General features: G+C 45.6%; 1 protein-coding gene and 1 pseudogene across 3 annotated transcripts in view; one reads left to right on the top strand and one right to left on the bottom strand.

The window, feature by feature from the left end:
• Positions 1-27,121, top strand: part of alkal1 (ALK and LTK ligand 1) — a 56,418-nt gene that overhangs the window by 4,664 nt on the left and 24,633 nt on the right. For 2 of the 3 annotated variants that reach the window (XM_085992917.1, XM_085992915.1), the window contains 2 exons: positions 5,236-5,289; positions 5,400-5,483. In XM_085992917.1, coding sequence (XP_085849043.1) covers positions 5,236-5,289; positions 5,400-5,483 — 138 coding nt within the window. The remainder of the gene's footprint in view (positions 1-5,235; positions 5,290-5,399; positions 5,484-27,121) is intronic. The other variant, XM_085992916.1, reaches the window with a different exon arrangement.
• LOC147114875 (uncharacterized) lies at positions 1,526-2,601 on the bottom strand (annotated as a pseudogene).

The following is a 27,121-nucleotide window of genomic DNA, read 5'->3' as shown; positions in this document are numbered from 1 at the left end:
TTCTCATACGTCATTCCTGCCATCCCAGGTATCAGTCTGGTGAATCTTCGCTGCACTCTCTCCATGGCAAGAACATCAGTCCTCAGATAAGGCGACCAAAACTGCACACAATACTCAAGGTGTGGTCTCACCAAGGCCCTGTACAACTGCAGCAAGACTTCCTTGCTCCTGTACTCAAATCCTCTCGCTATGAAGGCCAACATACCGTTTGCCTTCTTAACCGCCTGCTGCACCTGCATGCTTACCTTCAGCGACTGGTGCACAAGGACACCCAGGTCTCGTTGCACTTCCCCTTTTCCTAATCTATTGCCATTCAGATAATAATCTGTCTTCCTGTTTCTTCCACCGAAGTGGATAACCTCGTATTTATACACATTGGGCAGATGCATGGCAAATGCAGTATAATCACCCAACCTGTCCAAATCGTACTGGAGTTTCTCTGCATCCTCCTCACAGCACACACGCCCACCCAGCTTTGTGTCATCTGGAAACTTGGAGATATTACATCTAGTTCCCTCGTCTAGATCATTTATATATATTGTGAATAGCTGGGGTCCTAGCACCGATCCCTGCGGTACCCCATTAGTCACTGCCTGCCACTCAGAAAAAGACCTGTTTATTCCAACTCTTTTTGCATCCTGTCTGCCAACCAGTTCTGTATCCAAGACCGTACCTTACCCCCAATCCCATGTGCTTTAACTTTACATGCCAATCTCTTATGCGGGACCTTATCGAAAGCCTTCTGAAAGTCCAAATACACCACATCCACTGGTTCTCCCTTATCTATTCTACCAGTTACATCCTCACAAAATTCCAGTAGATTAGTCAAGCATGATTTATCTTTTGTAAATCCATGTTGACTTTCTCCGATCCTGTCACTGTTTTCCAAGTGCGCTGCTATTACATCTTTTATAATGGACTCTAGCATTTTCCCGACTTCCGATGTCAGGCTTACCGGTCTATAATTCCCCATTTTCTCTCTACCACCCTTTTTAAATAGTGGGGTTACATTAGCTATCCTCTAATCCATGAGAACTGTTCCAGAGTCTATAAAATTTTGGAAGATGACCAGCAATGCATCTACTATTTCTAGGGCCACTTCCTTAAGTACCCTAGGATGTAGATTATCAAGCCCTGGGGATTTATCAGCCTTCAATCCCATCAATTTCCTGAACACCATTTCCCTACAAATACTGATTTCATTCAATTCCTCCCTCTCATTAGACCCTATGTTCCCCAACATCTCTGGGAGGTTATTTGTGTCCTCCTTTGTGAAGACAGAACCAAAGTATGATCTGCCATTTCTTTGTTCCCCATTATAAATTCCCCTGATTCTGACTGCAAGGGACCTACGCTTGACTTCACCAATCTTCTTCTCTTCACATATCTATATATAAGCTTTTACAGTCAGTTTTTATGTTCCCTGCAAGCTTACTCTCATAATCTATTTTCCCCCTCTTAATTAATCCTTTTGTCTTCCTTTGCTGAATCCTAAATTGTTCCCAATCCTCAGGTTTGCTGCTTTTTCTGGCCAAATTATATGTCCTCTCCTTGGATCTTATGCTATCCCTAATTTCCCTTGTTAGCCATGGTTGAGTCACCTTTTTTTGTTTTATTTTTATGCCAAACAGGGATGAACAAATTTTGTAGTTCATCCATGTGATCTTTAAACGTTTGCCATTTCCTTTCCACCATCAACCCCTTAAGTAATGTTCCCTAATCCATCCTAGCCAACTCGTGCCTCATTAATTTAATTATTTAAATTCAGGACCCTAGTCTCTGAGTCAACTACTTCACTCTCCATTTTAATGAAGAATTCCATCATATTATGATGGCTCCTCGCGCAACAAGATTGCTAATGAATCCTTTCTCATTACATAATACCCAGTCTAAGATGGCCTGATCTGTAGTTGGTCCCTTGACATATTGGTCCAGGAAACCATCCCGTATGCACTCTAGGAATTCCTCCTCCACAGTATTGTTACTAATTTGGTTAGCCCAATCTATATGTAGATTAAAGTCACCCATGATAACTGCTGTGCCCTTATTGCACACATCTCTAATTTCCTGTTTAATGCCATCCCCAACCTCCGCATTACTGTTTGGGGGTCTGTATAAAACTCCCACTAACATTTTCTGCCCCTTGGTATTTCTCAGCTCTGCCCATACAGTTTCCACATCATCAGAGCTAATATCCTTCCTTACTATTGTGTTAATCCCCTCTTTAACCAGCAATGCTACCCCACCTCCTTTTCCTTTTTCCCTGTCCTTCCTTAATATTGAATACCCCTGGATGTTGAATTCCCAGTCTTGGTCACCCTGGAGCCATGTCTCCGTAATCCCAGTTATACCATATCCATTTACATCTATTTGCGCAGCGAATTCATCCACCTTATTACGAATGTTCCTCGCATTAAGACCTTCAGGCTTGATTTTTTAACACTCTTAGTCCTTTTAGAATTCTTATTTACTGTGGTCCTGTTTGATTTACACCCTTGATTTCTCTGCCTTCCACTTTTGCTTTTCTCCTTCCCGTCTTTTGTTTCTATCTGTGCTTCCCTTTCCTCTGTCTCCTTGCACAGGTTCCCTACCCCCTGCCATTTTACTTTAAACCCTCCCCAACAGCACTAGCAATCACTCCCCCTAGGACATCGGTTCCGGTTCTGCCCAGGTGCAAACTGTCCAGTTTGTAATGGTCCCACCTCCCTCAGAACCAGTTCCAATGTCCCAGGAATTTGAATCCCTCCCCCTTGCACCATTCCTCTAGCCACATATATTCATCTGAAATATCCTTCTATTTCTACTCTGACTAGCACATGGCACTGGTAGCAATCCTGAAATTACTACCTTTGAGGTCCTATTTTTAAATTTACCTCCTAACTCCCTATATTCAGCTTTTAGGACCTCATCCCGTTTTTTACCTATATTGTTGGTACCTATATGCACCACGACAACTGGCTGTTCACCCTCCCCCTCCAGAATGCCCTGTAGTCGCCCCGAGATATCCTTGACCCTTGCACCAGGGAGGCAACATATCATCCTGGAGTCTTGTTTGCGGCCGCAGAAATGCCTATATATTCCCCTTACAATAAAATCCCCTATCACTATAGCTCTCTCGCTCTTTTTCCTCCTGTCCTGTGCAGCAGGACCACCCATGGTGCCAGGAAGTTGGCTGCTGCTGCCTTCCCCCGATAAGCCATCTCCCTCAACAATATCCAAAGTGTTTGAAAGGGGGATGGCCACAGGGGACCCCTGCACTACCTGCCTGCGCCTACTACTCTGCCTACCATTCCCTTCCTGCCTGTGCAGCCATTACCTGCGTTCTGCCCCATTTTTTGGCCCCTGATCCAGAGATCCCTAGGATTCTGTCTTGTCTCAGACCAGAATTTCAGACCCTAAACGTTTACCAACCAGGGAGCAGAACTCTCTCCTGGTGGGCAGAGTACCATTCACAACTCACAATATAACAAGGATCTTGATAAATACTTGGAACTGTAGTTCGTGCTCTCACATTAATAATGCAATATAATGTCAGGCTTAAACACAACAAAAAATAAAGGCCTTGATATTGTATGAAATCCTTAAGTCAGCTATTTTAATGGACACATTTGCCTATTTAAGATAAATGGGTTAATGCCACTAAATGGCAATGCAGTTTAAAGCAGACTGGTATGTATAAAGTAAATGTGGCTTCAAAGAGTGTTTTAGTCTGAAATCCTTGCAGCTGGGCGTAAGCTGGGTAGGAATGTAATGTGGAATTTGTGGTGGGACCCAGTTTTATGTCCCCTTTTCCTTCACAATGAAAAGTTCTGCTGGCAGGGAAAGTGGGTACTTTCTGTGATGTGCCTCCTTTTGTTCTGATGTCAGAAGAGGAGGCAGGTGGGATGGTGTCACCTGTCGGAAACTCCGTCAATTCCTCCCCACTTGCACCCACATAAAGCATATTTTATGATTTTAATTGGGTATGGAAAGATAGACTACTGAGCCTGTGTTTTCATCTAATTTTTGAACCTGACCTAACCAGGCCTTGGTCTGTGGCTGTGCTGCCAGACAGGTTCTATGTTACATGTGTTAAACATGATTTTCTTTAGAACTAAGATTACTTTCTTTAGCTGACCTATCAAATTATATTCTGTACTCGAAGTGATGACCACAATGATAATCTGCTTGAAAACTATGGTTCACAATAATAATTTGCAACAACAGTGCCCTCTACTGTCATATTTCTGAAAATTGTGAAATCTTTCTAAAAGTGTGTAGCCTATGTTTTATAACTTCAGCAGGAAATAATTTCTGTTCCATTGCCATCTGAAGTTAGTCACTGCAGTTGATATCAATTAAAGGTACTTCGACAGAGTGGTGCAATGGCAGCTGCTGCCTTCAGTGGCTCTCGCATATATAAATGGTCCACTCTGCAGTGTTCTGATAGTATCACATTGTCGAGCATCACCTGGTTAAAAATCATGGTTTCTTTTAGGCTGACATGTATTTTTGTTTTGATACAAAGATCAATAGAGTTGCTGATCTTGACTAAACTAACAAAAAGTCATATCTATTTGCCAAGTTCTTATCAATCCACTTGTGAGTTGATGGACAGAAGTGGCACGTAAGACACTTGCTGGTCATAGTCTCCATACATTCTGCAGCTCATCAGGAACTCTTGTCTTATTTTTCAACATTTAGATGGAGAATGTATCTGAATGGACTTGCTCCGACTATAGGAATAGATTGAGTGATCAAAATAAAATATTTAATCAACCATGTAGTGAGATTGACAGCACCTTGTTCATACATTCATAGCTGCAAAAAATCATAGACATATGATGGGTCCACTTTAAAGGCGGGACTAATAATCGAGAATATTGGTAAAACACAGAAAATGCTGGAAGTACACAGGTGATCCAACTCCATTCGAAAAGAAAAGATAAGTTAATATTTTTGGTGCAAACCCTTTGTCAGAACTGATGGGCTTGCTGTGTATTTCTAGCATTTTCTGTTTTCATTTCAGATTTTTAGCATTTAAAGTTTTCTCTTTGTAATTCGATCTCCAAAAGTCCTCAATTTGAGTGGTGATACTTTTTTAAAGTAAATAGGAAAGAGTTACAGTCCTGTGACAACAGCCTCAATGTAAAAGTGTCTTAACAGACAGTGTGAAAAACTATTGAAAGTTTTCAAATTTGTACATTTGAAAGTTATCATTGAGATTATCTAAAAAATCTTCATTTTTCCCAACAGAGGTTGTCCATAGAGACCCCAACATGAAAGAAAAGTTTATAAAGCATTTTGCAGGTAGGACCCACTGTATTCAACGTACTGTATTTAAAATAATCATGATGCATTAAAATAATAATGCATTTGCTGTGACAAATATTTTTATAAACTTCTTCCTAATTATCAAGCAGGACCAATTTCGTTCTCATCTGAATGCAGTAAGCAATTTCAACGTCTCTATTATAACACAAGGGATTGTTCTACACCAGCTTGTAAGTACCAAACACATTTTATTTATACCTTATGAAAATATTTTTGTCTTTATTTTAATGCTTTATAATGTGCCATTATGCACTTAAGTTGAAATCCTAAATGTGATTTGGTGAAAACTTATATTTGGCTGAGGAATAGCTAAATGTGAACAAACAGTTTACCATTTGATGCTTTTGGACAATGGTCTTCAGTGAGTGACTAATAGGCAACAGGACATTGTTTGCAGATGTCACAGAGTGCATGTTATAATCTGCTCCAAAATGTGTAAAAATGCTCCAAGGGCACTTTATTGGTATAATATTGACTTCTGTTTCCAACTGTCATTCAAAACTATTGGGGAAATACATTTCTCGACATGTTCCTGCCCCCCAACCTGGATTTTAACTAGCCTGCAATTAGGCATGGGAATACCACCAGCTCCGGAGGAGTGGGTGCCTAATTTAAATGGCAAAGTCACATCCCGATGACATCATTGTGTGCGCACGCCATTTTAACTGCAGGCTCAACCTTGTCCAACAAGGCTACCTTGAGCATCCCCTGCCCCAGGCTTTCCCTCCTTTCCTGATCATGGATGTTCCCATTCCCGTTTCACCCCCCCCCCCCCCCCACCCATTGCTTACTTACCTTGCCAGGTGGTTTCTGTGGGTCCCCAGCGATGGCCTAATCCCCCCATGAATTTTGACTCCCAACCACTGGTGGTGATGGCATTCAGGCAGGAGTCAGTGTTGGGAAAATCTCCCAGGCCTGATGTTTGTCACTCACTTCGTCCTCCGCACTGAGTTAAAGTCGGGCTTATTACATCTAAGTTCACAGAAGTGAACTCAGATTCCAACAATAGCCTCGGCTGTCAGCTTTGGGCATTTTGGCACGCACTTGGTCATTGGTCTAACCCTGGAATCAGAGTTTACTTGTATTGACTTCATCTGCAGTCAATATTTGTGTATGTTCAATTTTATTATCAAATACTGATCAAAATAGCCTCATGATAATCTCTTGAGAATCAGATATTCATTTTTAGTATTGATGTTGTGCTGAAATTATTCTCAAACATTGTTTGTAACAGTCACAGAAACTTGTTTAACTATATTGCTTCCATTTTTTAGATAGAAACAGTACTTAGTCTGAGGAATGTTAAATATATAAGGATAGATTTTATGAATTTTTACTCCACATTAGGAGCACATGTTGGGACTTTGGACACAAATTTTGTGTTCCTCACAATTTTCTGTCTATTCATTTAAGTATAGCAATGTAGAAAATAATCAGTTACAAAGGAAAAAACAGTCTTAAACACATAACTAAGGAGGAAGCTGAAAATTAACAGGTAGAATTGATGGCCAGAATATAGATAATGGTCACGACAGATATAAGAAATGTTATGGCATTTCATGGCACATTTATTCCATTTGCACTGGTTTGGCAGTGGTTGGTTTTATGGCAGGTATTTATAGTCAGGGCATTTCATGAAATCAATGTCCTCAGTAAAGAACCATAGGCATTGTGATAATCCAAAAGTTGATCACCATAATGTAACACATTCAGTGTAATTATACTTGCTATATATAGTAAAATAATATAGGAAAGCATGAAACAAGAAAAGGTCCTATGCTCCTAGGTCACCCACTGTCTCCAGGGCTGAAGTCTGTGCTTCTAATGAGGACAAGGCACCAACTTGTTTTGGGACACTGCTGTAGTGGGTGAGGGGGGTGGAGTGGTGGAAGAATACCTGTAGACCACTTCATTGATGTCTGCAACAAGGAAAAAACTTCCTTGATGTTGTTACATCTGAAGCCAGTGGACCGAATCAAAACCCATGTTATACATTCTGGGATAGCGACTTCAGTGGAGTGCCTGAGCATAATTTTGTTGTTTGTCAACTATGCATCTCTTCATAGAAGGACCCATGAGATCAGGGCCTACAGCCTCCTCAGCTTAGGGAAGGTGTCTCGTGCATCCCCTGCTGAGGAATGGCTGAGTTCCTATCCACACCTTGTTCTTCCAGGTCCCTCATGCTCAATGAGTCAGTTGATGCAATATCCTCATCCCTGCTATCTAAATCTTTCCAGTGAGTCTCTGAGCTGGTGCAAGGGACATATAAGGTGGGTGACCAAGATGTTAAATTAGTGGGAGACCAGATAGGAGCAGCAGAGGAACAAGGGGTGGGATGGTCATCCTCATCCTTTTCGTCGCCATTATCATTCTCATCTAGCAAGATGTAAGGTCTTTTGCCTCCTCAACATTATAGGCACATAGGAGCCCGCTGGGAATTGAATCCAGGAGCTCCTGTTTACAAGTCAGGTGCTTTAACCAATTAAGCCACAGAGCCATTCAGCCCCTCAAGCCTGCTCTGCCATTCAATTAGATCATGGCTGATCTGTGTTTCAACTCTACTTACTTGCCTTATTCCTTGATACCCTTACCTAACAAAAATGAAACATCATCATTGTCCTCTTCATCATCATCTTCTTCCTCCATTGCTGCTCTCCCTTTGTGATGTGGCACTCGTGGATGAAGAGAAAGGGAAGTAATTATGAGTATGCATCACCCAAAGAGAGCGATGAGATAAAGACAACCTGAAGTTCAGTGACAGTTTGGTCCTATAAAGCGCTGTAGCAGGAGCAGGTATTGCTTACCACTCAATCACCTACATCTGGCACTGGCCCACCAACTTTGTTATTGCCAGCAACCAAAACCGTTGGTTCCCTTGGAGCTCCATAGCTTGGACCTCCAAATCTGTCAGGTCCCTTATTTCTGGGAACTCTCCACTGGTGATCTGCCTTTCCTGGGCATTGTTGTCCAGTTTCTCGTGGAACAATATTAACAGCAGTAGATGAAAGTAAGCATCTGAAGGGAACCTTTGAGGTGGCGGTAGACAGGTGATGCATCCAGAAAGACAAATGCTAGAAGGACCCTGTAACATGAGAGCTTGGAGTCGCAAGAAGCTTCATGCAAGAAGAGCTTCTGAAGGGGGCTCCAAACACAACTTCTAGGTGGAAGAGTCAGAGTCATTGAACCATGGCATACTGCAAACAAAGACATTTCATTCCATTTAAGCAGTGAGCGGGTCCCATGATGCCAAAAACGAAAAGGTGAAGGCCTCTCTTCTCTTACCATGCCTACCAAGTCACTTTTTCCGGCACTGGTCCACTGTTCTGGGGAGTGAGAGGTGGCACTCAGCATCACTGCCACCTCTTTACACATGACTATGATGATTACAAGCCCAGCTGGCAGTCTCTCCTATGGCAGATCTTGTCCAGGTCTGTAGTTCGACATCCGAGAAATCACCTCCTCTGCCACCTTCCTTGCAATTCACCAATGTATGAATTTGAAGCCAAAAAAGGAAAGAAAGACTCACATTCCTAAAGCACCTTTCATGACCTCAGGACATCCCAAAGCATTTTACAACCAATTACCCTTTAGAAATGTAATTACTGTTGTAATGTAGGAAATGCGACAGCCAATTTGCACACTGCATGGTCTCACAGACAGCAATGCGATCAGATAATCTATTTTGGTGATGTTGGTTGAGGGATAAATGTTGGCCAGGACGCCGGGAGAACTTCCATGCTCTTCTTCGAAATAGTGCAATGGAATGTTTATGTCCACCTGATGGAGCCTCGATTTAATGTCTCAGCTGGAAGACAAGATCAGGGCCTAGAAATTGGGCCACTTACCACCACAAGTAACCGCCGCAATCCTGGTGAAAAATGGCGGCCGCCACTCTAGCACCCTTCTCGACGCGGTACTCGGTGGCCGCCATTTTGGTAAGGGCCTTAGCGCTGCTGATAGCAAATGCTGGCCCTGGAAATGTAAATGAAGAAAAGGCGACGTCAGTCAACGTGCAACGGCGACTTAACATCACCTCAGCGTACTTCGACTTTAGCGTTGAGTTCAGCACTGGGTCCTAAGCTCACTATGAAAACACAGTATTCATCAGACTGACAGACGCTGTCAGCATCTCTGAAAGGGACACACACACCTTTCAGGTAAGTTTGCATTTAAGCTTTTGGATAGGATTTTTAAAAATGTTATTGTAGTAGTGGCTTGCTGCAATACATGCTTAAACTAAGGTAGGGAGTACAGGGAGTGCTGCTAGACACTTGCAAGGCCACGGATGGTCAAGGAAGGCCTTTGAGAAGCCAGAAAATGCTGGGAATACTCAGCAGGTCAGGCAGCAACCGTGGAGAGAGAAACCGAGTTCACGTCTCAGGTTGAGATGCTGCCTGACCTGCTGAGTATTTCCAGCATTTTATGCTTTTATATCAGATTTGCAGCATCTGCTCGCAGAGGAAAGAGGAAGACGCAGAAGAGGAAGACGCAGAAGAGGAAGACACAGAAGAGGAAGACGCAGAAGAGGAAGATGCAGAAGGAAGGATGCAACCTTTCTGGCTGGGATATCCAGGATGGAATCATCCGCCTGCGGTACCAGTGAGCACAACCTGAATTCCCCTTTCAACATTTGTCCCAAACCTTACCTTCCCTCTGTTACTGATCATCACAGCAACATCTTGGCCATGATGCTGAAATAAAAGTAACCACAAAGCAAACTTTCCAATCCAACTTTATACATCTATCCATCCAATATAACATCAAGAAATCAACTCATCAACCTTACGCTTTCCCTTAGTGATTGTCTTGTGTGTGCCTTTGCCTATTGTACTGATGTCACACAGTGCTACCCCAGTGGCTGCAGCATGGCTGGTGGAAGGCTGCTGACTTTCAGTGGTGGACACTGCAAATGGCCCTGCTGGTCGACCTTGAGGAGCTGGTGGCTGGGAGTGTGAAATCGAGTGATGGTGTTTCTTCTTCTTCTTCTTCTCTCTCTTCTCGCTCTTCTTCTCTTCTCCTCTCTCTCTTCTTCTTCTCTCTCTCCTTCTCTCACTCCTCTCTCTTCTCTCCTTCTTCCTCTCTCTCTTATCTCTTCTTCTTCACTTGGTCAACCACTGGCTGGGCAGGCTGCATTTCTTGGGTGTGTGAAATGAGGAAGGCACAAGGGTGGAGTTGTAGTGAGGAGAGGGCGGGAAAGCAAAAGGTGCATGCCAGAAGGAGGATAACATATGAGGATACCAGCATCTTGTATCCTTTCAGCCCAGCCCTGGGCCAAGGACTCCGCCATGCCACTGCCAAGAATGGCCAGCTCCGGCTTCTTTAAGGGTGTGAGGTGAAGCTAAGAATAGGAGGTGTGCTTTGTATTTGGTACAGATTGGTGGGGTGGGAGTCGTGCATTGAGCATTGTGTGAGGCTAGTGGTGCAGTTGGTAGGAGATGGCTTTTGAAGATGCATTCACTGACCTTGACCAGTGGTCAGAGGCCATGAAGCTTCTTTGGGCACTGGAGCCAGGTGGTGGGGGTAACACTGCTTGCCTCGGTGATGTGGTCCCACATTGTTCTTTCTGGAGGGCCTCCTGACCCCTGTGGGTCGAGGACGTCTCCTGGCTTGCTGTGCCATTTCTGTTAGTTATGAAGCACTTTTCCCATTTTTTTTTTAGGTGTGGAAGGGAATTCAGCTTTAAGAGCTAAAGACTCCCATTTGGGATTTCTTTTTAATGTTAATTTTTTTTTTGCAGAAGGCAGTTGAGCTGTAAGGGCTGAAAACTGCAAATTTTTACATCATTTTTATTTTATACATTTCAGAAGTCATTGCCTCTTTAAGAAACTGACAATGCTTTCTGAAATGACAGCCTTGCTTTCAGAGAGACTGTTCTAGCTGCACCGACACATCGGCCAAGCTACATTAGGGCCTCCTGCCGGGACGAACGCCACCAGGACGGCGTTGCACAGAGAGTTCAGCACTGGGCTAATGTTAATTAGTTCCCAGTGCCAATTTTTTGGTCCTGCCAGCACCACCATTTTTGGCGAACATTAACACCCAGCCGCGATGGCACTGGCAGCTTTTGTAGCAGTCACCAATTTCTAGGCCAAAGTCTTGGAAAATCACAAAAGAATCTGTTGAAAAGAAATCACGGCAGTTGAATATTCTGTCAAAAGTTGACAGAGAAGACATGCCACGAACCTACTGTGCCTCCAGGAACCTGCTGTCATGTTAAGTTGTGGCAGGCTTTTACATCTTGTAACAACAATTTTCTTCCTACCCACACTCCCAATGCTTTACTTCAATGTGACACAGATGTTGCGCTTCTGGCCTGCTCTTCAATCAATAAATAAGCTGACTCCGCGACTTCAGATTAGGTCAGCATTGCAATTCACTGTGGGTGGAAGTCTTGCGTGATCAGTGTTATTGCCATACAAATGGCAACACTGATTTTCCAGGGTTTAAATCAATCTATACCAGACCAGGGAGTCATCATGACCTAGGATACAGAAAGTGGAAAAATGCTCATTCCTTTACCTTCTTACCACGGCAAAGAAGTCCAGTGTTTAATGTAAATTCTAATTTGTTGACACAGACATGAATGGCTTTCTTCTGTGCTATATGATTCTGGTTGATTTCGAAGTTGCATATGTAGTGAATTAGAATGGCTTGATACAGCCACGTGCACATTCAAATGAATGCTTATTTATGTCCAAAATGCATATCATATAAGACAAACATGAACAAACCCTGTATAGCATTCTCTTGTGACATCTTTTTTCAACAATTTATTTCTTAAATTTGCCAATAAAAAGTAAAGGCAAGCACAGTAATGTAATCCACATACAGACTTGCAATTTTATATTACTTTTCTGATATACAGCAGCACAATCAAATGTTAATGCTTTTACCCAATAGTAAAAATACTTCAATAATATATTCAAGGAGGTGATTCACTTCACTAAATATTTGACATATTCCCCAAATTCCTGAAGAATGATTGAAAATCATTCTTCTCTCAAAATCTGCCTTGTTTTAAAGGCAAGGTATGTGTGTTGCACAAACAATATGGGGGTGAAAATTCAACTTCGGTAGTAATGCATAATGGGTGCTCGTAGATCAGCCGCCCGTTATACATCACACTTGATTATCTTCCCTACTTTTTTATTCATTCATTCATGGGATGTGGGCTTCGCTGGCAAGGCCAGCATTTATTGCCCATCCCTAATTGCCCTTGAGAAGGTGGTGGTGAGCTGCCTCCTTGAACCGCTGCAGTTCGTGTGGTGAGGGCACTTCCATAGTGCTGTTAGGGAGGGAGTGACAGGATTTTGACCCAGCAACAATGAAGGAACAGTGATATATTTCCAAGTCAGGATGGTGTGTGACTTGGAGGGGAACATGGAGGTGATGGTGTTCCCATGCACCCGCTGTCCTTGTCCTTCAAAGTAGTAGAGGTCGCAGGTTTGGGAGATGCTGTCAAAGAAGTCTTGGCAAGTTGCTATGGTGGATCTTGTAGATGGTACACACTGCAGCCACGATGCACCGGTGGTGGAGGGAGTAAATGTTTAAGATGGTGGATGGGGTGCCAATCAAGTGGGCTGCTTTGTCCTGGATGGTGTCGAGCTTCTTGAGTGTTGTTGGAGCTGCACTCATCCAGGCAAGTGGAGAGTATTCCATCATACTCATGGCACATGCCTTGTAGATGTTGGAAAGTCTTTGGGGAATCAGGAGGTGAGTTGCTCACCACAGAATACCCAATCTCTGAACTGCCCTTGTTGCCACAGTATTTATGTAGCTGGTCCAGTTAAGTTTCTGGTCAATGGTAACCCCCCCCCCCCCCAGGATGTTGATGGTGGGGGATTCGACGATGGTAACGCCATTGAATGTCAAGGGGAGGCAGTTAGACTTTCTCATGTTAGAGATATTCATTGCCTGCCACTTATCAGCCCAAGCCTGAATGTTGTCCAGGTCTTGCTGCATGTGGACACGGACTGCTTCATTATCTGAGGAGTTTTGCATGGAACTGAACACTGTGCAGTCCTCAGTGAACATCCCCACTTCTGACCTTATAATAGAGGGAAGGTCATTGATGAAGCAGCTGAAGATGGTTGGGTCTAGGACACTGTCCTGAGCATCTCCTGCAGCAATGTCCTGGGGCTAAGATGATTGGCCTCCAACAACCACAACCATCATCCTTTGTGCTAGGTATGACTCTAGCCAGTGGAGAGTTTCCCCCCTGATTCCCATTGACTTCAATTTTACTAGTGCTCCTTGATGCCACACTCGGTCAAATGTTGCCTTTATGTCAAGGGCAGTCACTCTCAGCTCACCTCTGGAATTCAACTCTTTTGTCCATGTTTCGACCAAGGCTGTAATGTTGTTTGTAGCCAAGTGGTCCTGGTAGAACCCAAACTGAGGATTGGTGAGCAGGTTATTGATGAGTATGTGTGACTTGACTGCACTGTCGATGACACCTTCCATCAATTTGCTGATGATTGAGAGTGGACTGATGATGTGGTAATTGGCCGGATTGGATTTGTGCTGCTTTTTGTGGACAGGACATACCTGGGCAATTTTCAACTTTGTCAGGTAGATGCTAGTTTTGTAGCTGTACTCGAACAGTTTGGCTAGAGGCACGATTAATTCTGAAGCACAAGTCTTCAGCACTACAGCCGGGATGTTTTTGGCGTCCATAGCCTTTGCTGTATCCATTGCCTTTAATCCACCACCACCTGTTTTGCGCCCATGCCAAAGTTAAATTTCACCTTCTATAACTTCCTTCAAGTTTAAATTAGAAATTAATACATAAGGGGTAATTCCATAATCTCAGTCCCAGCAGAAATCCATGCCTACATGAATGCAAACAAGAGCATTGTGCTACATTGTTATAGCACTCTTTCCAACTGATGCTCCTTGCAGTCGCAGCTCCTTGTTGAGCGTGCAGAAGTGTCGAATTACTGTCGATGAAAGCAGCCAGGACCCACAGAGTTAAATTTATTTTAAAAACTTCCTGCATTAGCCCCCTTGCTCGGGAAATGATTAGCACGATGGCAGGGTCAGGGTTCATGAGCAAACCCCATGGGTGGGCAGTTGTCAACATTCTTGACACATGCTGTAGATGGGTGCCAAAAAATGCATCTGAAGTGGCACTTATGCCCTACTGCAAGTGAGGTGCCCTCCACTAACCTTGCAAACTCCGGTTGGGGTCAATGAGGAGGGTACTGGCATGTGTGATTCTGATGTAGCTGCTGGGATCACAGCCCATCACATCCCACCAATACAAGTTGTCAATAAATCTGGCAATTTGTGGGCTAGCATCAGGAAAATGGCCAGGAAAGATGCTGGATCGTTGTCCAAACTCAACTGGTTCACCAATGTCGGTCAGGTGATGCAACTCCACATATTTAATATCCTCTGAAGTGGCCTAGCACACCACTGCGGCAAACTGTGAAGTATTCTATCATTGTGGGAGCATCATTGGCCCAGAAATTAGGTTCGGGGGCTTGCCGCGCGTGCAATCCCCCGATGTGCACTTACCCGGCGCGCCGACAGCTGAAGCCTGGGCATGCTTGGAATTCCTGTCACTGGCCCGGTTCAGCTGTCGGCGCGCTGTGCTTGCCTGATCCAGCGGCGTAGTTAGTTCGATGTGCCGGCTGGGATCAGGTGAGCACTGGGCAGCCAATCAGGGGAGGGAAAACTTCATTCATGAGTTTGATAGTAAGAACTGTCAAACTCATGAAAACTACGGGCGCCCAAAACACTACTTAAACTTTAAATAAAATTTAAAAAAACATCCCAATAATTAAATGAACTATAAATAACTTTAAAAAACTATTTTAAACAACTAATCAAATTTTTGAAAAAATAATTTTTTAAGAAATCGGGACTAAAAATAAACTTACCTTACTGTAAAGTCCTTAAAAACAATAAAGCTGTGGAAGAAATGTTATAATTTTAAATAATAGACCACTTACCTTAAAGAATCAAGTCCTTACGTCTCCTTTTTATATTTCTAAAAAGCTGAGGCCCTTACACACGGGCAAACCTGTCAAAAAGAAGGAAGTTCAATGCGTGCGCGCAGAGTCCTGTGCGCACGCGTTGGACCTCTGAACCCCTTGGAGGAAATGCCAGTTTCCCGCGCATGCGCTGTGCATGCTGAAATCCGGCATTTCCAATGGGCCCACGCGTGAGTACCCCGTCCGTACTCACGCGCTGGGACCGGAATTACTGGCCCATTATCTCAGCGAGTGCAGCAATTCAAGAAGAATGGCCACCAATGCCTCAGGGCAGCCACTTATGAGCAATAAATGTAACCTTGCTAGCATCAACCACATCCTGAGAACAAATAAGAAATAAGTGGAACCCATTTCTTTAGGTGGATTGCAGTGTCTCTAGAGACAGCAACACCACTTTGATTACTTTGTGCTGTTGTCACCAGACCTGGTACTGCTGTTGACAGCTGTAAAATAAAGTAAATAGGACATGAGATGACAAGATTATGGTTCCTTTTTGACCTTTGTAAATGCTGACCTGCTAAGTTATAGGTTATTGTTATTCAGTACCTTTTATAGAGTCTGATCAGTATAAATTTTATAGCCTAAATCTCCAAAAAGCAATAATCTGCAATGCAAATCTCGTGGTGTTACACATAGTGTGTCAGAGAATTCTGTTATTCTCTTACCTGTCTCCTCTTCTGCTTCTGTCTTTCTCCTTAACTTCTTTTCTGCTTCTCTCCCCATAGCTTTTGATTTTGCTTCTCCCTCTGTTCTATTCTTCCATCCTTCTAGGTGGAATGTGATGGGTGATATGGCATGGTGTGGTGGAGAAAAGAGCCACTAATCGCTGCAGGCAGCATTTGGGGTCAGGATTGTGGCTCCCATCCCATCCCCTCCCCTAATTACTCATTGCATCCCCTACCCTTTCACTTTCCCACTACCCATTCTCCTTCTTACCACTGCCTCATTCCCATCAGTGTCCCACTGCTTCCCCTGAGGAAAATAATGGGGCTAGAAACATTTTCAGAATGCATTTTGTATGAATTTTCAGAACCCAGTGGTCATATTGGGTCATCATAGTTTACATAGGCTAAATCCATTATAAATTTGGACATAGGAATTTATAATGGGGAAAAAGTTGACACAAAAGTCTGACAAAAACATAACGGGAAGTCAAGTTGTGCTGACAGTAACTGCCTGCAGAATTAAGATTTTTAAATATTTTATAGATATGTGTGTATATTTAAAAACAAGGTAAACCATCTGTTATTTTCCTACAGCATACTTTGTATGGATTCCCTCAGTACTGCACTGCAGTGTCAGGCTAGATTGTTGTGCTCAAGTCTCTGGAGCAGGACTTGAACCCACATCCTTCTGACCCAGAAGCAAGCGTGCAATTGAGCCACAGCTGACACATTGTTTACCACATATCCAAGTTTCATGTCATCTGCAAACTTTGAAATGATGTCCTGTATACCCAAGTCCAGGACCTTAATATATATCAAAAAGACCAGTGGTCCTAATACCCACCTCAGGGGGACACCACTATACAAAGTTTTATCATGGTTCTCAGAAATGTCTTAAAGCATTTAACATACAGTGACTTACAGTGAGTTGAACAAAATATGCATGTGGACAGAACAATGGCAAACTTTATTGAATTCTTTGATATATATTAAGGACCTGGACTTGGGTATACAGGACATCATTTCAAAGTTTGCAGATGACATGAAACTCGGAAATGTAGTAAACAATGAGGAGGAAAGTAACAGACTTCAGGAGGACATAGGCAGACTGGTGAAATGGGCAGACACATGGCAGATTAAGTTTAATGCAGGGAAGTGTGAAGTGATGCATTTTGGTAGGAAGACTGAGGAGAGGTAATATAAATTAAAGGGTACAATTTTAAATGGAGTGCAGGAACAGAGACCTGGGGGTGTATGTACACAAATCTTTGAAGGTGGCAGGACAAGTTGAGAAGGCTGTTTACAAAGCCTACAGGATCCTTGGTTAATTAATAAGAGGCATTGGGCTGGATTTTATCAATGGAGGCGTGTAGGAGGCGGGACTACAACTTTTGGGGTTGTAGTCCCGCCTCCATCGAATTGTGGCCAACCCACTCGATTTTCACTTGATTGATCTTGTTGAGCCCACCCAGCGGGCTCAGCAGGCCAATTAAGGGCCACCCGGCAACAGGTGACGTCACAGATTGACATTTCATCTGTCAAGAGCTTTTGACAGATGAAATATCAGCGTTTGACAGCTCTGTGAAGCTGTCAAACACTGACAATCTGTACTCTAAGTTAATTCCTTCCTCTCAGGCTGATTTAGAGATCTCTCCAGAACAGAAAGCAGAATGCTGCTGATTTTGACAGCTCGCGGCCATTCTGCTTTCTGTGCCGATGAGATGAGGGACTCCCGAGGCCTGAAGGAAGGAAGGCTGCATTATTAAGTAAAGGTAAGTAAAACTTATTTAAGCACTTTACACACACCAAACACACTTACTTCTGCACTTTGGAGTTGTCAGGAAGCCCACACTTCAGAGATAGAAATAGGGATTAGGCTAAAAACTGCTTGTTAACTACCTATTAACAAGTAGTTGATTGGCACTAATCCACTTCCTGCCTCGGGGAGGCAGCTCCCAGCACCCGCCTTTGGGTACCCGCCTTCTGTGAAATGGGCATGGAGGCAGGATGGGTTTGTGCCCCCCGATTTTGTGATTTTTAACCCCCCACATGCCTCCAATCCCGCCTCAACGGCCCGATGAAATTCGAGCCCATTGTGTAGAAAAGCAAGGAAGTTATACTAAACCTTTATAAAACACTGGTTAGGCCTCAGCTACTATATTGTGTTCAATTCAGCACACCACACTTTAGGAAGGATGCCAAGGCCTTAGAGAGTTTGCAGAAGAAAATTACCAGATGGTACCAGGTATGAAAGACTTTATGTGGAGAGCGGTAGAAGTTGAGGTTGTTCGCCTTCGAACAAAGAAGGTTAAGAGAAGATTTGATAGAGTAAATAAGGAGACACTGGGCAGGATTTTCATTGAGCCGTGGAGGCGAGATTGGAGGCGTGTGGGGGGATAAAATCGCAAAAACTGGTGTGCGGGGAACCCCCCCCCCCCACCCCCACCCAAACTGCCTGGTTCCCGACTCCGAGCAATTTTAACACAGGCGTGTTTGATGGTCCCGACTCCGTCCCGCATCCAACAGGCGGGACTGGTCGTTAAGGCCCTTAACAAGCACTAAATAGCCTCCATAATCCTATTTTAAAAGGCCCTTGTGAATTTAACCCTTTTCCCACATGAAACATGCCTGGTGGGAAACACGATGGTGAAACCTGGTGGGAGCACTATTGGATTGCTGACTATCAAATGCAGGTCAACCATTAAAGAGGAGATTTGATCAGCCATGATTTGCAGGTGGCAGGACTTAGTGGTCTCAGGTCTGGGGCAACTTTTAGAAGGCTTAGCCACACCTGTGGAAGGTTGGAGCCTCACACCCATCTCCAGTGTGACCTCCTGGGAAACCCCTCTCGCCACCTTCACTCAGCACTTCCTCAATGGAGGCATATACCAGAATCATGGGAGCCATTTATTTCCTTCCCATCTGGGCATTAGAGGAGCTCGAGCACCAGCAGCGGCAACAGCAGAACCAGGAACAACAGCAGCAGCAGCAGCAGCAGCAGCAGCAGGAGGGCCAGGCTGCTGCTCACCCACCTGAGGCTGCACAGGCCAGAAGGGGCCAGCGCCTGGAAGCCTGTCGGCGCAGAAGATACCCCCCAAACAGGGTCTACAGACGCAGGGTCAGCTATCTCAACATGTCTGAGCAGCAGTGCCAAAGGCGGCTCCGACTTTCGCGAGAGGTAGTGACTGACATCTGCGCAATGCTACAGCAAGACCTGCTGCCCAGAGGACCAGGTGGACAAGCATTACCAGTGGCCATCAAAGTCACCACCGCACTCAACTTTTTTGCCTCGGGCTCATTCCAGGGATCAGCAGCAGACATCAGCGGCAACTCCCAGTGGCCGCACACACTTGCATCACGCAGGTAACCACTGCCCTCTTTGCCCTCGCGCACAATCACATCCATTTCACCAAGGATCGAGCAAGTGTCACGGCGCGAACAGTTGGATTAGCTCAACTGGCAGGCTTTCCAAGGGTGCAGGGCATCGTTGACTGCACACATGTGGCCCTTAAGGCACCCCATCGCAATCCAGGTATTTTTGTCAACCGCAAGGGCTTCCACTCCCTTAACATTCAGCTGGTGTGTGACCACAAGAAGGAAATGTTGCATGTTTGTGCCATGTACCCTGGCAGTTGCCATGACTCCATCATACTGCGCCAGTCTAGTGTGCCTCCGCTATTCAGTTCACCAGACCAACTTAACGGATGGCTACTTGGAGAAAAGGGCTATCCCCTGAGGACGTGGCTAATGACGCCATTGAGGAGACCATCCAACGAAGCGGAGGAGAGTTACAACTCCAGCCTCATGTCCACTGGAGCCATAGTCGAGCAAACCATCGGTTTGCTGAAGATGCGCTTCAGATGCCTGGATAGATCAGGTGGAGCCCTGCAGTACTCAGCAGCAAGGGTCTCCCAAATTGTCGTGGTTTGCTGTGCATGTCACAACATGGCGCAGCGTTATGGCTTGCAGATTCCTGAGGACCAAATGACTCCTCACATATCCTCCTCAGATGAGGAGAAGGAGGAGGAAGAGGAGGAGGGCGAAAACGAACATCCTGCAGAGGCCCATCAACCAGCGGCAGCATTACGCGAGAACATTGCTGCCCGGGATGCAAGGAACGCACTCATCCTGGCCAGATTTGCTTAGCCCAGTCAAACAAACACTTTTGCCTCACAGCTTCTTACCAAAGCATTGACAATGGCCAAGAACCAGATGATTCCTAGTACTCTGACCACCATACTGACAGTTGTAAGTATGCCTAAGCCCTCAACGTGGAAGTCCCACTAGCGAAATGACAGATGATACAAATGCAACATTTGCCATCAGAAATTTTATTGACATTAACGAAGTGATGGCATTTTTGCAGTAAACACAAAATTGCACCCAAGTGACTATTTGTGCAGAATTTTCGTCTTACGGGTGCTCCTACGTGGTGCCTCCCCTGTGGCTTCAGCAGGCGTGGAGGCCCCTTGCTCACTTTGCTGCTGCTCCTGTCTTGACACCTTTGGCGGGTGTTCTCTGGGGTGGGGAGCCTGTGAAGGCTCGTCAACAGTCTGCTGCTCCTATGGCTGTGCAGGGGTTGAGACGCCTATCTCACTTGGGTGTGGACTCTCGTGGGCCTCTGACCGAGGGCTCTGCAGTGGCATGGAAGTGTGAGCGCTTGGAGCGGAGCCCCCACTTCCTTGAGGTCTGCCACCAACCTGCCTCTCATGGGTCAGGTCCCCCTCAGCGCCTGCAAGTGGCTGGAGAGCACCTTGCTGCACATCAGGGGGGCCATGGGGACCCGTATCTGCAATGGCAGTCCTACTCAGAAGGACTTCCATGAAGGTCTGGTTTCTCTGTTCAATAGATGCCCATCGCTCCTCAAGAGATGTCATTCTATTCTGAACAATGACCATGTTTTCCATACCCTGGTGACTAAGCTCCTCCATGGCCGTAGCCATCTCCTCTACTGTAGCCATCCTCTCTTCTGCGGTAGCCATCCTTTCCACGGAGGTTGCCATCCTTTCCGTAGCGATGCGTTCATGCGCCAATGACTCCACAAAGGCTCTGGTCATGGTCACTATGGGCTGCTCCATTCGCTCCACACTCGCAGCGACCCTAGAGACAAAACCTGCCAGAGACTCCTGCACCTGTTCCTGTAGTTCCATCACCGCTGATCTCATGGATGGACCCAGAGGCAGAGGGTCGACATGCTGCTGAGCCGAGCTGGCAGAGTCCTGCACCCTCCGACTAGGACTCTCCACTGCTGTCCCTGTTTCCACAATCTGCTGATGCTCACTTGTGAGCTGTGATACACCAGGTGACAACACTACTCTATGTCCCGAAGGCCCCACCAAGGTGTGAGTGTCTGCGCTGGTGCTGGGTGCGCAGATTTCTGGTGACGCTGCACCCTCAGAGGTTGCAGCTTCCACTGAGGAGTCTGGCTGCTCAGCCTCTTCTTCCTGGCTAGGGGGGTCGGATGCTTGTGATGGTCCTGTGGGGGAGTAAAGGAAAGAGTCAGAGATGTGATGCCAAGGCTATATGCACATTGCTTTTTGCAGATGCTCATAAGTCCATCTGTTAGAGCTTCACAATCATTATCAGCGACTCATGCAATGTCAAAGAGATGGGAAACTTTTCTGTCACCAGCTTGCTGTGTTGCACCCGTCTGTCCATCCCCCACATGTGCATCATCCTCCAGTCCCACTATTTCAAGTGCTGCCTCCTCCCAGGTGGTCAGGTGGTCTATAGAGGCTGTCCCTCCTCCTGTCCTCACTGGCTTTCTTTTGTTGTGAGCTCTCTTTTCCTGCAATGAGGGAGACAAGTGGAGGTTGAGTGAGAATGAAGGAATGAGTGTAGCGATTGCATAGCATACATACTTAGAATGAGACAAAGATGGAGTGAGGTGGCAAGACCAAGGGCCCTCCTTGTGTGTTGTCAGTTGTTTTCATAGCATCAGAGTGATAGGGAATGTGAGGGCTGCATAGTCGAATAGTTCTGTGAATTTGAGCATAGAGAGGTAGGGAATGGGTAAGGGTGCAGGGATGTCTGTGTCAAGTGGGATGTGGAGGAAGAGATTGCTAAAGCTGAGTGCTGGTGAGGAAAGTCAATGGGGGTCAGATTGAGGGTGATGGGAAATTCATACTCACTTTTCCAGTGCGCTGATGGTCATGAAATCTTTTCCGGCACTGAATCCAGGTTCGCCGTGTGACTCCCAAGGAGTTGACCTCCTCAGCCAGCTGCATCCACACTGCCTTAGTCTGCTTGGAAGGCCTCTTCCTCCCTGAGGAAGGGAAGAGCACCTCCCTGTTGGCCCTAGCCCCATCCACCAATGCCTGCAGGGCCACCTCGTCAAAACGAGGAGCTGATCTGGGCCTCCCGCTTGTCATTTTTCCTGCAGGTCCCTCTGACACCAAATGGAGAAAGCTTGAAAGCCTGCAGAAGAAGCAAGGCTTGCTGTGGACCTTAAATGCAGCAGCAATGATGACGTCATCGGAGGGGACTTTCAGTCATGAAAAACCCATTTGCAAAGACTTCCCACATGTTGGAAATCAATTGGCCACTTAAGTTAAAATTGCATCAATCTCCCACATCCATTTAGATTCGTGTGGGAAACACGAAATTCGGATAACACGACACCATCCCGCACCTGAGTTAAAATCTTGCCCACTGTCTCCATTGGCAGAAGGGCCAATAACAAGAGTACACAGATTTAATGTGATTGGCAAAAGTGAGTTATGGTGATCTGGAATGCACTGCCTGAAGGGTTGGTGAAAGCATGTTCAATAGTATCTTTCAAAAGGAAATTGGATAAATACTTGAAAGGATAAAAGTTACAGGCCTATGGGGAAAGAGCAGGGGAGTGGGATTAATTGGATAGCTCTACAAAAGAGCCGGCACATGATGGGCCGAATGGCTGAATGGCCTCCTTCTGTGTTGCATCATTCTATTCAATATATAACTATTCAATATATAACAAGGCCATACGAACAGCACTGAGATGAATGATCAGTTACTCTGTTTTTGATGGTGTTGGTTGAAAGAAAAATGCAGGCAAGGATACTATCATTGTCAAAAAAAAGGAATAACAAAAGTTTTATTTATACAGCCCAGTGGTGGCCACCCAGCATAGTGAGTCACTTGTGCCACCTTGGTGGCTAAAATATAGCTCTTCAACACCGTTCTAAAAATATACGAGTCAGCAGGGAGTAAAGTCATCAATAAGTAATAATCACCTCGAGACATAAGGATAAATAACAGGCCTTGTGGTAGCTGATTGAGATGATCCCACCCACGAGCAGAGCCTTCCATTGGTTTAAGAACATAAGAAATAGAAGATGGAGTAGGCCATTTGGCCTTCGCACCTGCTTCACCATTCAATAAGATCATGGCTGATCTTCTACCTCAACACCACCTTCCTGCACTATCCACATATCCTTTGATTCCCTTAATATCCAAAAATCTATTGATCTCTGCCTTGAATATACTCAATGACTGAGCATCCACAGCCCTCTGGGATAGAGAATTCCTCACAACCCTCTGAGTGAAGAAATTTCTCCTCATCTCAGTCCTAAATGGCCGACCCCTTATTCTGAGACTGTGACCCCTGGTTCTAGACTCCCCAGCCAGAGGAAACATCCTCCCAGCATCTACCCTGCCAAGCCCTATAAGAATTTTATATGTTTTAATGAAATCACCTCTCATTCTACTGATTATAGGCCTAATCTCCTTAATCTCTCCTCATAGGAAATCCCCCAATCGCTGGGGGGCGATTTTGCCAGCCCTGGGGAGGCGGGTTTGGAGGCGGGACTGCCGAGAAAATGGCAGAATCTGGGGGCGGGTACCCATCCTGCCCCCAACCCACCCCCGTGCCATCTTCCCAGGAGGCGGGTACCTGACCCGCGCTGGGAGCCGCCTCCTCGAGGCGGGAAAGGGATTAGTGCCAATTAACTGCCTGTTAACAGGCGGTTTTTGGATAATCCCTATTTTGCCACCTAAAGTGTGGGCTTCCCGACAGCTCCGAACCTCGCCAGGATCAGCGAGGCGAGCCATGGGTCTGTGGGGGTCTGCGGGGCCGAGATGTCCGGTGTGCAGGTGAGTGATGGGTGCATGTGTGCAGAGGTAGGTGTGTGAGGTGAGTCTTAAGTGTTTTAAAAGCTTTACTTACCTTTGCTTCTTCCTCCAGGCTTCATCCCTTCAAGTCTCAGAAGTCCCTCATCTCACCAGCACAGAAAGCAGAATGGCTGCTGCATTCTCAAATGCAGCAGCCTTCTGCTTTCTGCTCAGGAAGGCTTTCTAATTGAGTCTTGAATAAAGGACTCAACTTAGAAGACAGATTGTCAGTGTTTGACAGCTTCACAGAACTGCCAAACGATGACAATTCATCTGTCAAAAAATTTTGACAGATGAAACATCATTCGCTGACATCACCAGCAACCGGTTTTCCTTTAATTGGTCTACTAAGCCCGCTGGGTGACTTATTATGAGACAGAGAAAATAGGGCTGATTTTCTAGTTGACCTATAAATGAAGGGCTTTTGGTCCCCGAAGTATTTTCTAGTCTTCAGGTGGAAGTATTATCCAGCGTTACTTTTTGCCATTTACAGCAGGTGTTAAAAATAAACTGCATGTAGAATGTTAACTTTTTTTTAGTTGGATCTTTATTTGCTTTTTGGATCAGAGCATGGAGGAGATATTTATGTTACCAGACAAGCAGCTGACTCACCATATCACCAAGAAACTGACTATAAAGAAAATGGCCCCGAATTTCCTTGGGACTTAGGTGATCAGCTGAAGGGGCAGAAAACCACATGAGACCTAGTACCGCTGGCTCCCCACCCCAATATGTATCAAGAGGAATTTCCAATTTGGCCTGTGGTGGATGAAAGTTTTGTCCACCCTATAGAAGACCTATGACCCCAGAAGAAGCCTGAAACGGCAGGATGATTTCCCCCGCATCAGAATTCCCATGGTTCCCATTTCCTGAGCAGCCACCAATATGGACACTGGAAAGATGCTCGTGTCCAGCTCCATGGAAGGGCACAAGGGGGCCCCCTGAGGTGTTCGGGCCTTGGATAACCCAGAAGACCACTGGCTGCATCAAGAAAATTAAGGGGACTGCATGCCAATATTTTAAAATATTTTGAGCCGATTGCACTGGTTTGCCCTTCCCCCCCACCCCCCCGCCCCCTGAGCAGTATGAAAGCGTTGAATCTTTCTCCTCATCCCCTCCCACCCCCACCCCGCCCATCAGATTGGCTGGTTGTGTCATCACCCTGAGAGTCAGCAGCCTCAGTATATCCACAGACGTACATGGGAGCAGATCTCTGAGTAACTGCAGTGATGCTCTGCAAAATCTCTTTGTCCAATTTCTCGCCACATTGAAACCTGGACAACAAAATCTGTTGTGGATTGAAGCCTAAATTGTTGTACAATAAATTAATGTTCAGATTGTAGTGTATGTAACCTGTGCTACCTTAAGAGGATACCTTAAGGTGATGGACTACTTTTTAACGGCTCCTGTACATTGTAGTACAGGTGACCACACCAGTATATAAACCCTGCGGAGCAAAGTGTACCTCCGCTCCGCCCTGACCCTCAATCACTAAAGACCTGTTTACTTACTTCTGTTGTCTGTGTCCTGTTATTCATTATAACTGCACTTGTAAACACAGACTCAACAGTGGCGACGAGTCTGATCGTACCTAGCGGCAGTTTTGCATCACCTCCCCCAGTACTGATTCTGGGGCCCATTCCAAGGAAGCTTCGTCCTCAGAAACGGGCGTCGGAAAAGGGCATCCGCCCTCAACATCCTGCTGAGCACTGCATCGCACGGGAGGCCATTGGGAACCCGGTTTGGTTTTCTGGCCACGAAGTCCAACATCAGCAACAGGCAGTGATCATCCCTTCTACGACAGCGGCGTGTAAGCCCGATCGAGCGGCACGGGGGGGGGGGGGAAGTCGGCCGAGTTGTCAGTGGGAGAAGGGGAGGAAAAACGAAGAAAAGGGCGGAGAACACAACCACAGCCGGTGTCAGGGGCCGGACTGCAATCTGGGCAGAGATGCGCAGCAGCCAGAAAAGCGCTTTATTGCCATAAGGACCGCGGGAGCGGCGGGGCAACAAGAGCAGCAGCGCAAGGAAGCGTATACACGGGAAAATAAAGGCAGGAAGGACCGCTGGGAGGCGTGGAAAGCAACAGCGCGGGAATCGCCATCTTGAGTCGGCGGGGGAAGAAGACAAGCGCGGGAAAAGCCGCCAAGCGCGGGAAAAGCCGCCATCTTAAATTTTTAAAAAAAAAAGCCATCATATTAAATAATATCCGAAGGGAAAAGAGAAACTCAGCAAGGATGCCGAAAACGGGTAACATCACTGCCTTCGACAACGATGTGGAAGATTGGGCCACTTATGTGGAACGCATCGAAGTTTACTGTAGAACGAATGATGTACCGGATGATAAGAAAGCACTAACCCTATTAAACTCGATGGGTGCGAAGACGTACGGGTTATTAAGGAACCTGGTAACCCCAGACAAACCGGTAGGAAAGAGTTTCGCGGATATTGTTACTATCCTGCAAGAGCATTTAAACCCCACACCGCTGCTGATAGTGGAACAATTTAAATTCTACAAAAGAATTCAACTTAGGAATTCAGCGTTGCTTTCTTCTTTAACAGAACTGCGCAAGTTATCAAAGTACTGCCAGTTCGGAACAGGACTAGCAGACGCACTGAGAGATAAGTTTGTGTGTGGGCTCCTAAGGGAAGGAACCCAGAAGCGACTGCTAGAGGAAAAGGATCTTACGCTGGACAAAGCTTTCAGCATTGCAGCATCCCACGAGGCAGCAGCACGGGGCGCTGCAGAGATACAGCAAAGGCCACTGGAATTCAGCACCAATGAAATGGCATTGGGCACAGTAAAGTGCTATCGTTGCGGAAGGACAACGCATGACCAGAACCAGTGCTGGTTCAAAGACAAAGAATGCAGGCAATGTGGCAAACTTGGTCACATAGCGAGAGTATGCCGGTCAGGAAAGAAGACCAGCAGCAAAAAGTCACCGCAGGAGAAGTACAAAAAAGTACACAAGGTGACAGAGAACAGTTCGGATGAACAGAAGACGGATTCAGACTCCAGCAGTAAGGAACTGGGTTGTCTGAAAATACATAATG

Source organism: Somniosus microcephalus, chromosome 7, assembly GCF_052327205.1.
Source record: "Somniosus microcephalus isolate GS21.2 chromosome 7, FLI_Smic_1.0, whole genome shotgun sequence".
In the NCBI taxonomy this organism is placed as follows: domain Eukaryota; kingdom Metazoa; phylum Chordata; class Chondrichthyes; order Squaliformes; family Somniosidae; genus Somniosus; species Somniosus microcephalus.
This window is presented reverse-complemented; position numbering and strand designations above follow the sequence as displayed.